General features: G+C 44.4%; 4 protein-coding genes across 4 annotated transcripts; 2 read left to right on the top strand and 2 right to left on the bottom strand.

Annotated features, from left to right (window-relative positions):
* Window positions 1-294: 294 nt before the first annotated feature.
* On the bottom strand, window positions 295-2,617 carry F4813DRAFT_391194 (uncharacterized protein; the record flags this gene model as incomplete). The annotated part of the gene is made up of 2 exons (XM_049247131.1): window positions 295-1,431; window positions 1,481-2,617. The coding sequence occupies 2 exons, from the start codon at window positions 2,615-2,617 to the stop codon at window positions 295-297; spliced, it is 2,274 nt and encodes a 757-aa protein (XP_049097879.1).
* A 1,153-nt stretch (window positions 2,618-3,770) lies between these two features.
* On the top strand, window positions 3,771-4,993 carry F4813DRAFT_148719 (reactive mitochondrial oxygen species modulator 1-domain-containing protein). Its single transcript, XM_049238926.1, has 6 exons — window positions 3,771-3,823; window positions 3,888-4,128; window positions 4,203-4,229; window positions 4,292-4,321; window positions 4,395-4,485; window positions 4,549-4,993. Exons 2-6 carry the CDS (start codon window positions 4,074-4,076, stop codon window positions 4,679-4,681), a joined length of 336 nt encoding a protein of 111 aa, XP_049097878.1. The 5' UTR covers window positions 3,771-3,823; window positions 3,888-4,073; the 3' UTR covers window positions 4,682-4,993.
* Window positions 4,994-6,065: 1,072 nt separating this feature from the next.
* Window positions 6,066-8,903, top strand: F4813DRAFT_148721 (putative multicopper oxidase). Its single transcript, XM_049238927.1, has 5 exons — window positions 6,066-6,494; window positions 6,563-7,122; window positions 7,176-7,819; window positions 7,880-8,025; window positions 8,087-8,903. The coding sequence occupies exons 1-5, from the start codon at window positions 6,433-6,435 to the stop codon at window positions 8,499-8,501; spliced, it is 1,827 nt and encodes a 608-aa protein (XP_049097877.1). The 5' UTR covers window positions 6,066-6,432; the 3' UTR covers window positions 8,502-8,903.
* Window positions 8,904-9,398: 495 nt separating this feature from the next.
* F4813DRAFT_397850 (uncharacterized protein) lies at window positions 9,399-10,127 on the bottom strand (the record flags this gene model as incomplete). Its single annotated transcript, XM_049247981.1, has 1 exon — window positions 9,399-10,127. Exon 1 carries the CDS (start codon window positions 10,038-10,040, stop codon window positions 9,399-9,401), a length of 642 nt encoding a protein of 213 aa, XP_049097876.1. The 5' UTR covers window positions 10,041-10,127.
* Between the last annotated feature and the right edge of the window lie 1,287 nt (window positions 10,128-11,414).

Here is an 11,414-nt window from a genome sequence, read left to right as displayed (position 1 = left end):
GAGGCCGAGTGCGCATAATCATCGATGCTAAATAGAAAAGGGATGAAAGCCCCATAGTCTGGTGGCCTTAACGTAGTCACTTGCCGCTCCCCTAACGCCGGTCCCAAATTGATGCCTTGTTACAAAAAGACTGGTATCTGAAGATACGAAAGTTGGACGAACTTATTATAGAATGAGGACAAAGGGAAAGAAGTCGTGAATGTGTAAAGGATGGATGTCAATATGTACCTAGGTAGTCAGTTATGTCGACACCGGGCAGAAAACATTAATTTGACTGTGCAATAGCTAAGTTGCTCATCGCTCGAGTCTTGGCTGCGGTTGCCACCCGTTTATATAAACCATTAAGCCCATACCGATAAGGACAACTCCTATCATAGATGCGTAAGGTATGCTGTTTGCCAATGCCTGATCGCGTGGTAAAAGCCCCGACATCGTGGAATGTGGCGTAATGGTATTGGCCCTTGAGAGCGTGGGTTGGTCAATGGTTTCGCTAGAATCTGACTGACCCTGGCTTGAGTCTGGAGGTGATGTTCTAGCCACAGTGGACAAGTCCTCAGAAGTCACAATGGCATTGCTAAATTTCTTGATGGCACGGGAATCCGATAGAGCTTTCTCCCGTGCAGCAGCTTCTTTAGCTTCAGCATCTCTTCGAATCTGCAAAGCCATTTCTGCTAGACTCTTGCGGCCTGCATCTCTTTCAGCTTCAGCTGTCTCCGCTCGCTGCTTGAAAGCATCGAGCTGCTGTCGTAGATCCCTGATTTCTAATACCATTGACTCAATCTGAGTATGTAACTGCGTGGCGGAAGCTTCGATGGCTTCAGCTTGCGGAGCTGTTTTGTTAGTGGCGTTGAGAATATTATCGGTAGCAGGCGATACTTCATCTATGGGTGGTTCGAAAGCTTCTTCTAATGCGGTCCCCTGAGCTTCCGACTTCACGGGAACACCATTTGTCTGTATGTTAGAGTTCTCTTCTAATCTTCTGGCCAACTCCTCGGCAAGCTCTCGAGCTAGTCGCTCTTTCTGCAAGGTTTCCTCAAGTTCTCGCATACGTGAACTTTGATTTTCTATTTCCCGCTTCGCGTTACTCAATAATTCTGTCAAGTGTAGGATCTGGCTCATTCCGTCCTGTCGGATCGGTGACATGTTCTGGCTAGGCTGTTTAGGCCGCTCGGTGATACCTCGCTTTAGAGACGGAACATCTGGTTTCTCGGGCAAAGGTTGTTGTGGTGGTGGGGCTGGAGGATCAGAGAATCGTGTTTTATTATCGGATCTGAATGATATCCCATTTCCATTGATTATTTGTGACCGTGGCTGCTCAGCTACTTCGGGTTTCTCGATATCCTTAATATCATCTTTCGTCAGAAGTCCTTGGACAAACTGATTTGTTCGACCCAGATCTTGTGATTGAAGACGCTGATTCCGCATCTCATGCTAGGTATGGTTAGACATTAATCCAGTATAAGAAATGGGTCTTGCTTACCTGAAGCCGCTTTACAATCTGCTCGGTGCTAATAGGCGAAAAGAACAGACCTCGTTGATGACCCATGACGTTTCCTTGGGACCCCATCATACTACCGCCCGCAATCCGTCCGTTACTCGCCATGGAAGCTTGACTTCCCGTTCTAGGCCGAGCAGGCAGACCACCTTGCGGACCCATCATCATCATCGAGCCATTCGCAGGATCGAGATCGCCGAAATTCATATCGAGAAGATTACTCGAAGGGTTCAAGAAACCTGCATGCTCAACCTTCGCCGCCACTTTATGATGCACAATGGTCTTCTGATCCTCACTAACGATATCAATACCCAGTTCTAAATGATCGTTGGTTTGCAATTCATGTGGCTCGGACTCGCGGTTCTCTTGTGACAATCGTGTACCATTGACAAAAGTACCGTTCGAAGACTTAACATCGCGAATCCAGATCTTTCCCTGGCGGTCCGCCCAGATCTCTGCATGTTGGCGGGAAAGGACTTTCGAGTCGAAGAAACCATTAACTGGTGTGGGAACTGTCTTTGCGTTCGTCTGACGACCAATCCTAAGGGTCTCAGGAGAAAACGGGACAGATATCGTTTTGCGCTCAAACGTTCCGTTGAGAGATAAGAGATATAATACAGGCTGGTTCCCGCCGGTTAAGGAATCAGCCATGGGACGGGACATTCCTTGCTGCGCTCCAATCATGCCTTGGGAAGGTAATACTGGTGAAGCTGAATGCATCGGCGCAGATCCATTTATGCCACCAACCAACTGCGGGCGTCCTGCAGACATTCTTACAAAATCCGACTGAGCATCTGGTTTCGGAGTCGGCCACGGGGCTTTCGGTTGGGGTCGCTTTCGTGTTCCGGTACCATTATTCCACGCGCCCATGTCTCCCGAAGTTGGTACAGAGTTGCCATTCGTTTGGGAGCCGGTAGTAGCGATAGTTGAGGTGGATGATACGGATGAAGTCGAAGAAATGGAAGAGGAAGAGTTGTTTCGCTGCAAGTTCTTTCGAGGCAGTAACATCCGGTTCAGCTCATCGGGATTCATGGAATTGATCTGACCGGCGTGTCCGCCGTTAATACTCCATGCCGGCCGATTATGTTGAGCGAAAGTTGGCGGGCTTGCGACAGCCGTCATTAGGAAGAGCAGCGAGATGGAATGCGAGATGGAAAGGGAACGGGTGGATGAGAAGGCAGACCAAGAAGCCGAGTCGGGGGGTTAAGCGGGCCCCTTCTGTTGATCATGCACGCGACCGGAACTAGCCAAGTATGCCGAAATATGTGTATGTGTATGTGTGTGTATGTGTATATGTGTATTGATAGAAAGAAGCGATCGAGAGGTAGAGAGGGTATTTGCAGACGAGAGGGTTGTTGATGTCGTTTCTCTAAACGGCGATAATAATAAAAACCTGGTTAGTTAAAGGGGCGTTCCATAAGTTAAGACGAGGGTAACAAGCAACTGATTGAAGTTGATTACAGGAACACCGGGGTGACAGGGAAGACGTCAAATATGATTTGTGCGCGGTTAGAGAAAAAAGAAGTTTGGGAAATTTTGGATACATACCATGCGATCTTGATAAGGGGTATCTACCTAGGTAGGCGACGATATGTGATTGGAAATATGTCGAACTATCAAGGTACACAACTCTTTTGAGTGATGTAAGAGGAGCGAGCAACACTTTTGAGGATGTGGTCGCTCAAAGATTTGGAGTTGCCCAGGTTCCTTGTCGAGGTCGGGTCTCTCTTTTTGCTGGCTAATCCCGTTACTTCGATGTTCTGTATGTATGTACCTAACCTACCTAACTTTAGTACAGAGTTACTTTATTTACTAAGCGCTTTACATGCCTTAGCAATATTTTAATGTGGCAACAACATGGGTTTGATACAACAAATAGCAAGCCTGAAGAGAGCCGCAAGTTCCATTTTACTTTTTTCTTTCCTTTTCGCCCTTGCCTTTAGAAACATATGTAGGTTGATAACATCTCAACAGTTACCCTAGGTACCCAAGGTATACACTGAGTAGGACAGCTTTGTCTTAAAAGAATATATATAGGTACCTACCTAATACATTAGGTAAATATATCAAAATTACGTCTGTTAATATTGGCAATTTACTATATATGAATATTGCTAACTAACCTAAGAATTCCTTCGTACACAATTGCCATTTCAGCTAGGGATGGAAGTCATAGATGCATGCGACGCAATGTGTTATTATGAGGTACATACCTGTGAAGCAAGTGCTATGCTCTCGTCACGTGATATATCATCAAGAAGGGTAAAGCGCCAAACCATTTTCTAATCTTGAATGATCCATGTATCATTTAGCTTAAAAGTACCTAAGGTACGTACTCATTTTCTTTATTGATAAACTGGACCTTTGGATCTAATCAGTCAGCCGCGCCAAGAATCTGGAGATCCCGGCTTTACAACAGCTGATTTGCGAAATCATTTCTAAGAGCCTCGGAAGAAAGAAGCATCCCGCCAGCCAGCAAACCCAACTCAGCAGCGCTATAGCCTTAAACTTCTTTTTCTAAACTATTTTACCATCGTTGAGATTCAGTCAGGTACCTAGAGATTTGAATCAGCTCAAGATGCCGCCTGTTCCAACAACCCGCGGTCCTCATGGCCCCTCCACCGTCGACAAACGTTCGTAGTCCCTAAGACTTTAGATGCTCAAGACTACTTAAAAAGCATCGCTAACATTTTTATTTATTGAATAGTTAAGATGGGAGCTATGATGGGTGGTAGTATGTAACCATATCGAGTTCTCCAAGCAATTTGTGTTTACTAAAACTAAAAATCATTATAGCTGTTGGCGTCATTATCGGTTTCATTTTCGGTATGCTCTATCTCCCCCACCCCGCCGAGCCCATGACTTGGGGGAATCTATGCCCCTAACATATGGCGCATAGGAACTGTGAACATATTTAGATACGGCGCCGGACAGAACGGTATCATGCGAACTTTAGGTCAATATATGTTAGGATCTGGCGCTACATTTGGGTATGTGAAGCCTGAGATGTTCGTTAAGGCCGCGCCTAACTTGGAACTAACAAATTTGCGTAGCTTTTTCATGTCGATTGGAAGTGTTATCAGAACTGACGCGTCGCCCATCGCCGTCGAAGCATTTGCGCGAGCACAACGACGACCTTTTATCATGTCTCCTCAACCAAGCACGTATAGTCCACGAAGTCAATAGAACTTTGCCCACCTCATGGTACCGCCGCGGAGCTTGGGCCGAGAATAAGACCTTACGAAAAGTTAGCGTCCGATTCTTTTCAGCTTCGATTTTCATAGTTCTGCAGAAAAGTCATATCAACAGCTGAGACATACCAAATTCATCGACTAAAGAATCTCTACCATCAAGGATGCTAGACTGGGTGGAAACTATGGGTCGATCTGATATTGAACTTCCCCTAGCCACACCAGCTGAGAAGTTGTAATATATCAAATCTCTTGTACATACACTAATTATGACAGCTCTGAGACTCAGAAATGTCAAGCAAAGCACTACGCCACACCTCTGATAATTAAAAGCAACAACACCACTGTCGATTCTAATCCCCAAAGTATTGACACGGCATTAGCCGAAAACATAGCCCTCCAGTCATGGCTTTACCCAGGATATCAAAAACTTGTGCGAATCCGGATAGTTACAGCTAGATTAACCTGTCGAGTGCAAACGGGCGAGTCCACGGGTTTCCGCATTTCTCAAAATCATGTACTGGCTAGCCACGTCTCGTATCATTCACGCTCTCATCGTGCTTTATCTACCTAGAGGTACCAAGGTATTTCTTGATTTTTGTTTTGCCATGTATGTTCCATGGATTATGGCGTACCCCAATCAAATTTCCGGATCAGCCACACCGAAGCCATGCATGCGTGGAACAATCATAGCAGAATTAGATCCCCTAAGATGAGCCAAGCTAAGGAAATCCCAGTTTTTCGAAGCACGAGAGACTTGCGACTCAGGCGCCCTTGTTTCTACCTAGGCTTTTGTATAAGCAGATCGGTCCTTTTCCTTATTTTGCTTGTTTACTATGACATATTCTTCATTCATGGTGTCAACTTCCCAACACATCTCAAAATTCCCGCTGCTTTGAAAATGTTTCAGTTTAAACCCGTGGAGAGGTCTGGAGGAACGCTGTCCGAACTAAGATATCTGTTTATTTTCGTGACGGCAGTCCACGTTCCATCCTATCACGAAAATGAATGAAAACGAAGCTCGGGACCTGAGGAAAACAGTGGGCCTAACGCGACTGTCTCAGACACTATTCATCTCTTGCATACATTTTAATGGGGCGAGGCTTGAGATATCTCGAAACAGCTATTGGTAGATGCCAATAATTTATGAGAAGTCGTCATCAAAGTCTATCAGTGTTACAGTTGGTTTTCGTCCAACTCTCCTATTCTACCGTGGCCCCTTCAACGATGGCCAACGACTAGGTAGTATCCGATTGGCTTAGGGTGCGCCGCATCAGCCCTTCAAGTATATGTATGTCTATATGTATGTCGTCGCTCAGCATTATCGGTCTTTCCCCCCCAGTAGGGTCTGACAGTCAACAAGCCATATTCATATCTTGTTTGACAGGTCCAGGATGTAACCCGCCAGACAACATATAGGTGCCAACCGCAATGCCGATGACGCTTACAATACCCTTTCTAGGGTGACAAGTATTGTATAGACATTAAAAAGGGAACATGCCCATGTCTCAAAGTTTTCTTACAGTTACTTCCTATCCCTGCGAAGATAAGCGAGGCTGTCTGGTTATCTAATATCATATAATAGGTTAGCCCACTCGATCTGGAATGAGATGGTTTCCTTCTTTTACACCTAGATTGTAGTGTCTCCCACGTAGTTACTCTGGTCAACCTTGACCTTCTTTCCTTATTCCTCTGGCTTCCTTGAGGCCGTCCGATCGTTATTTGATTTGATTTTTTATTTTTGTAATGGGGTTTCTCAACTTTTGCTGCTGCTTAGCCGGCGAACTTTCGTCAACCGCACAAAATGGGTAAGAGAAGCCTATCTGAGTGCTTTACTAGGTAAACAATTCAACAGCAACTAATTTATTTCGTTTAGAAATTCTCTTTGGGGCACGCTCCTAGCCCAAGCCCTTCCACTTTTTATTATTGGGAGTGGAGGATTCAACGTTATCCCGTGGGGCGACAGGAGGCCTGGGTCGAGCAATCCTTATACAGACGCACCGCACACTGGTATAACGCGTAGATACGAGTTCAACATTAGTCGAGGTATAATCGCGCCAGATGGATATCAGAAGGAAGTGTTGCTCGTCAATGACCAGTTTCCCGGACCGCTTGTTGAAGCTAACTGGGGTGACTATATCGAGGTGAAGGTCACCAATTCCATCGACGATGGTCCACCGGAGGGGACAGCGATTCACTGGCACGGGTTTTTGCAAACAGGAACGCCGTGGATGGATGGAGTTCCCGGTGTCTCTCAATGCCCGATTGCTCCTGAGAAAAGCTTCACATACAAATTCCGTGCCGAGCTATACGGTTCATCTTGGTACCATTCCCACTACTCCGCTCAGTACGCAGGTGGTCTCTACGGTCCTATTGTCATCTACGGTCCAAGAAATGCGGACTATGATGTTGATCTTGGCCCGATCATGATTAACGGTATGTATACAGAGGCCAGGGCTTTACAGAACTGCTTATTGACATTGACATAGACTGGTCACATAGAAACTATTATGCGGTCGTCCAAGAGGTTATGGGTCCTGATTCTAATGGACTGACCTACTCAGACAACAACCTAATCAACGGAAAGATGAACTTTGACTGTTCTACGGTGGACGCCGACGATGAGACACCTTGCACAGATAATGCCGGGCTATCCAAGTTTATCTTCCGACCGGGTAAGACTCACCGTCTTCGATTCATCAACTCTGGCGCGGAGGGCACTCAGCGCATCTCTATCGACGAGCATAACATGACGGTTATAGCCAACGATTTCGTCCCAATCAAACCCTATGACACCCAGGTTATCACTCTCGGAGTCGGTCAACGAACTGATGTGATTGTGCATGCTCATGCCGATCCAGGGTCTGCATTTTGGTTGAGAGCAAACATTACGTCTTGCTCTAGCACGAAACAGCCGTTGGCGCTCGCTGCCATCTATTACCAAGGCGCTGATAATGCTTCTGTTCCAACCAGTACGCCATGGGACATTCCAGATCCGGGCACCTGCGAGAATGACGACCTAGCACTTACTGTACCTTATTACCCGATAGCTCTACCCGAGCCGTCGTGGACCCAACATATGGACGTTGGCGCATACATTAATTCGAGTGGTAGCTTTCTCTGGGAATTTGGTGTAAGTATATTTCCATATGTTATAATTCTAGGAATAGTAGTCTTATATGATCTTCGATAGGGCGTCGCTGCGAGAGTGGATTACAACAACCCGACTCTTCTCCAGGCTCGTAGCAAAGGTGGCTTCCAATATACAGCTGAGTCTAACCTGATAAACTACGGGACAAATTCATCTATCCGGATTATAGTTAATAATCCCGGACAGTCGTAAGTTTAATAGTTATCTACCTAGCATATATATAAACCATTCTAACACGAAACCCCTTAGAGCCCATCCGATACACGCGCACGGTTTGCATATGTATATTCTTGCAGCTGGACCAGGCAACTACACCGAAAACTCTTTATCGCGCCTCAATACGAAGAACCCCATGCGCCGTGATGTCCAGATGGTCGCCGCCCATGGCCACCTCGTTGTGCAGCTGGATGCGTCCAAGAGCCCCGGAATCTGGCCTTTTCACTGTCACGTCGCCTGGCACTCATCAGCCGGCTTCTTTTCACAGATGCTGTTTCAGCCAGATGAGCTGCTCACTCATCAATATGATATTCCACATGATGTTAGCCAGACGTGTCGTGATTGGGCCGAGTTCACTAATGGTACCGTTCCGGATCAAATCGATAGTGGGTTGAAGGCAAGAGCGGAGATAGCAAAGCAAGAAAGGAGTGCTATCTTATTGCGATGAGCGCTGTAGCGGTAAAGTTCTACAGTCTTAATCAACCTATTGCCTTCCTCATGTCAAGCTCTGAAGAAATATCCTTACGCTTTCTTCGTTTACATATTGCATAATGGCGGCGTCGGGGTCAGATAAGGGGCGTCAGTACCTCCCGAGTATGTTGGATCTTGAGTAATGGTTAATGCCAACATAACGAATGGCCTTCTATGTATATAGTTCTTCGCAGCTACATGAGCGAATGCTTGAAAGATTATACATGTATCTAAAATTCAGCGTTAATCCTCAACTTTTTTTTACCAGGGTGTCAGTGTCCACATTCTATCATAGCTAGTATCAAGGGTATAACAGCTTCAATTAGAAGTTAAATACTTCTACTTATTGTAAAGAAGGCTAGGGCGAACTAGATTGAGGGCTACTACGCGAAGGGTAGTATTAATACCTCCAGGCTTACTATTGCGAAGCTGCCACCCACTCATGATTCAAAGTATATGATAAGCTAATATTGTCACCAGTGGTGCTTCAAAAGTGGCTTAGTCTTTAAGGGAAATTTCAAATAAGGAATAATATCTACAAGACTCGCTCTTTCTACGGATACAAGCTTGAGTTGTCATCCATGTTATCTATGTCAGATTATATTAGAAGCTATGTGAATTACAAATTCATTGATGATATGCAGGTCAGGTACTTAATGTAACTACCTAACCTAGGTATCTAGTTAATGTAAGATATATATTCACTTATATTACAACAGTATTTAAGAGCCGTATAATTTGATCTTATTCGTATATTTCCCCCACTTACCTCGTGAGGGGCGATTATACCTTTTTCAATTTTCTATGCTATTCTAGATATTTCCTAGTAAAGAACCTTGACTGTATCTGGCTTACTACATAACGAACATATGAATTACTTATTTGCTGCTGCATCCCACTTGGTGGAGCCTTCCTCGAGTCTTAGAAGTGCGGATGTGACATTGTCTCTCAGCGTCCCCAGCGTCCCGGCCCCGTCAAAGACAACTTCTAGCTGTTCAAAGGTCTCGACAGCGCTAGCCCTGTCTCTCATAAAGCCAATCATACTATTCAGTGTGGCAAGTATCTCCGCATCTACTGGCTCTATCGGTACAAATACGTCATTTTCCTTGAGCGCTGCTATGGCTACAACTCGCAGTGCTTGTCTGCCAACGTCGCTCCCCCAGCGGGCCCGGATAGTGACCGACAGGTTTGAGAGCTGGTCATGGTCTAGCATATAATAGGTTGCCGTGCCCCATGCCTGGAAAATCTCGTCGAATTGTTGCTTGAATCCTGTAGAAGTAGATTTACGTTGGGAGATGAACCGATCAAAGATGTACGTAAGGAGGTACTGCTTGATGTGTGTATCGCAGAGCTTTTTCGTCTCACATGATTTCTGTAGACTTTTCAACAGTATGAGAACACCTGCTGGAGTCCGAGTCTGGCAATCTGGACATGGTTTTCGTTTGTCTTGAGCTATGTACGCTAGATTGGCGCCAACGCGTGATTTTAGATTATGGCCACAAGAGAAGTTCGACATATTGAATATTTACTGTACTGTAGATACTATAAGCTTTTTGCTCTAATTACTCGTTAAACTATTACTTAGACAGAACTTATTAAGGAAAATTGTCTCTTAGTTTGAGAAGGAACTCGATTCTTGTTTATTCTAGATTATGGTTGTAGCTTTACTTCCATAGTGTGTGCAGGCTGAGAACCCTTTGTGTGGAATCAAATCTTAGTTTTGAAGAACAATTCCAATTCTTTGTGTTTAAACAAAATGATGCTATTGGTATAATAAAATACGGCTCATAACAATGGCACTGTTTTAAAGAAGTATCAAAAACCCAGTTTACTACTTGGGCATTTAATATTTTGACAATTTCTACGTGGCTACCTAGGTGCCCCCCTCTTAAGGTAGATAGCAAAGCTCTTGGGAAAGCTATTCACTATGTATTCATATATCTAAGGCTCCGCAGGCCTTTCTTTAGGCACTCTTACCCACTCTATCGCTATTAGAACCAAGTACACATAGCACTCATTTCGTAATTTAATATAGACAGCCTTTGCTAATCGGATGTACTTGATAGCAAACGAACTGCAGAAATTCTTAGCTTCCCAATCTAGGTACATAATATCTGACGAAGTCGCCTCCTAACTAGAGAGCTGAACTACTATTATTAGACCATTGCTTGTCTGGCCTCGTAAATTATGAGATACGCCTCATGACGAATGTCTCGGGGCTATACCGGCAGGCTGCCACACTGTGTTCATGTTCAAAGACAACTGTAGCCACTCTATCTCAGACATATTTACAAAGACGGCCCCTAATGAAATGTTGTTTAGAATATCTCTATTTTTAATATAGATAGTTTAACGCTGAATGTTTATAATAAAGTCTTAGAATAATTGTTTCTTTAATGATGGACTATACTTTATTGAGGCTTTTGGTATTAATGTTGTGAGGATAGGTATATTGGTCTAATACCAACCTGATGAATTGATGACCGGGGTCTCTTTCATAGTCAAAGCTTCTGGAAATAAAATATAACCAGTGGGTTATATGAAACACGTGTTACTATATAGGCAGTCGTATAGTGGTGATATTCAACCCTTTCTAAGCATCTGACGGGTGGTTTACAACATTTAGGGCAAAAGTTGCTTAGTAAAGTAGGAACAGCTTACTTGCTTCTTTTTCTGCCGTTTATCTTTCGTGCGTAAATGTAAGTACAACAATAATGTATATTTTAGAGGTGCACAGTGATACTAATACGTGGCATGGTTTCTCAATCACGAAGAACCTGGAATATGCAATCTAGTACCCTAGGAGTATAAATATTCATTGTTCGCTTCTTCACATCTTAAACTTATTAACTCATATGATAGTCAGTAGAGTTATTATAGTATGTTGGAA

Source organism: Daldinia decipiens (assembly GCF_022478715.1).
Source record: "Daldinia decipiens strain CBS 113046 unplaced genomic scaffold F4813scaffold_26, whole genome shotgun sequence".
NCBI lineage: Eukaryota > Fungi > Ascomycota > Sordariomycetes > Xylariales > Hypoxylaceae > Daldinia > Daldinia decipiens.
The sequence above is the reverse complement of the archived record's forward strand: the minus strand, read 5'-3'. Positions and strand labels throughout refer to the sequence as shown.

Coding starts and splice junctions, on each gene's coding strand:
- F4813DRAFT_148719 (XM_049238926.1), top strand. CDS start 4,074: ATGCCGCCTGTTCCAACAACCCGCGGTCCTCATGGCCCCTCCACCGTC. Junction 4,129..4,202: donor CCCCTCCACCGTCGACAAAC/GTTCGTAGTCCC, acceptor TTTATTGAATAG/TTAAGATGGGAGCTATGATG. Junction 4,486..4,548: donor GGATCTGGCGCTACATTTGG/GTATGTGAAGCC, acceptor AAATTTGCGTAG/CTTTTTCATGTCGATTGGAA.
- F4813DRAFT_148721 (XM_049238927.1), top strand. CDS start 6,433: ATGGGGTTTCTCAACTTTTGCTGCTGCTTAGCCGGCGAACTTTCGTCA. Junction 7,123..7,175: donor TGGCCCGATCATGATTAACG/GTATGTATACAG, acceptor ACATTGACATAG/ACTGGTCACATAGAAACTAT. Junction 7,820..7,879: donor GCTTTCTCTGGGAATTTGGT/GTAAGTATATTT, acceptor GATCTTCGATAG/GGCGTCGCTGCGAGAGTGGA.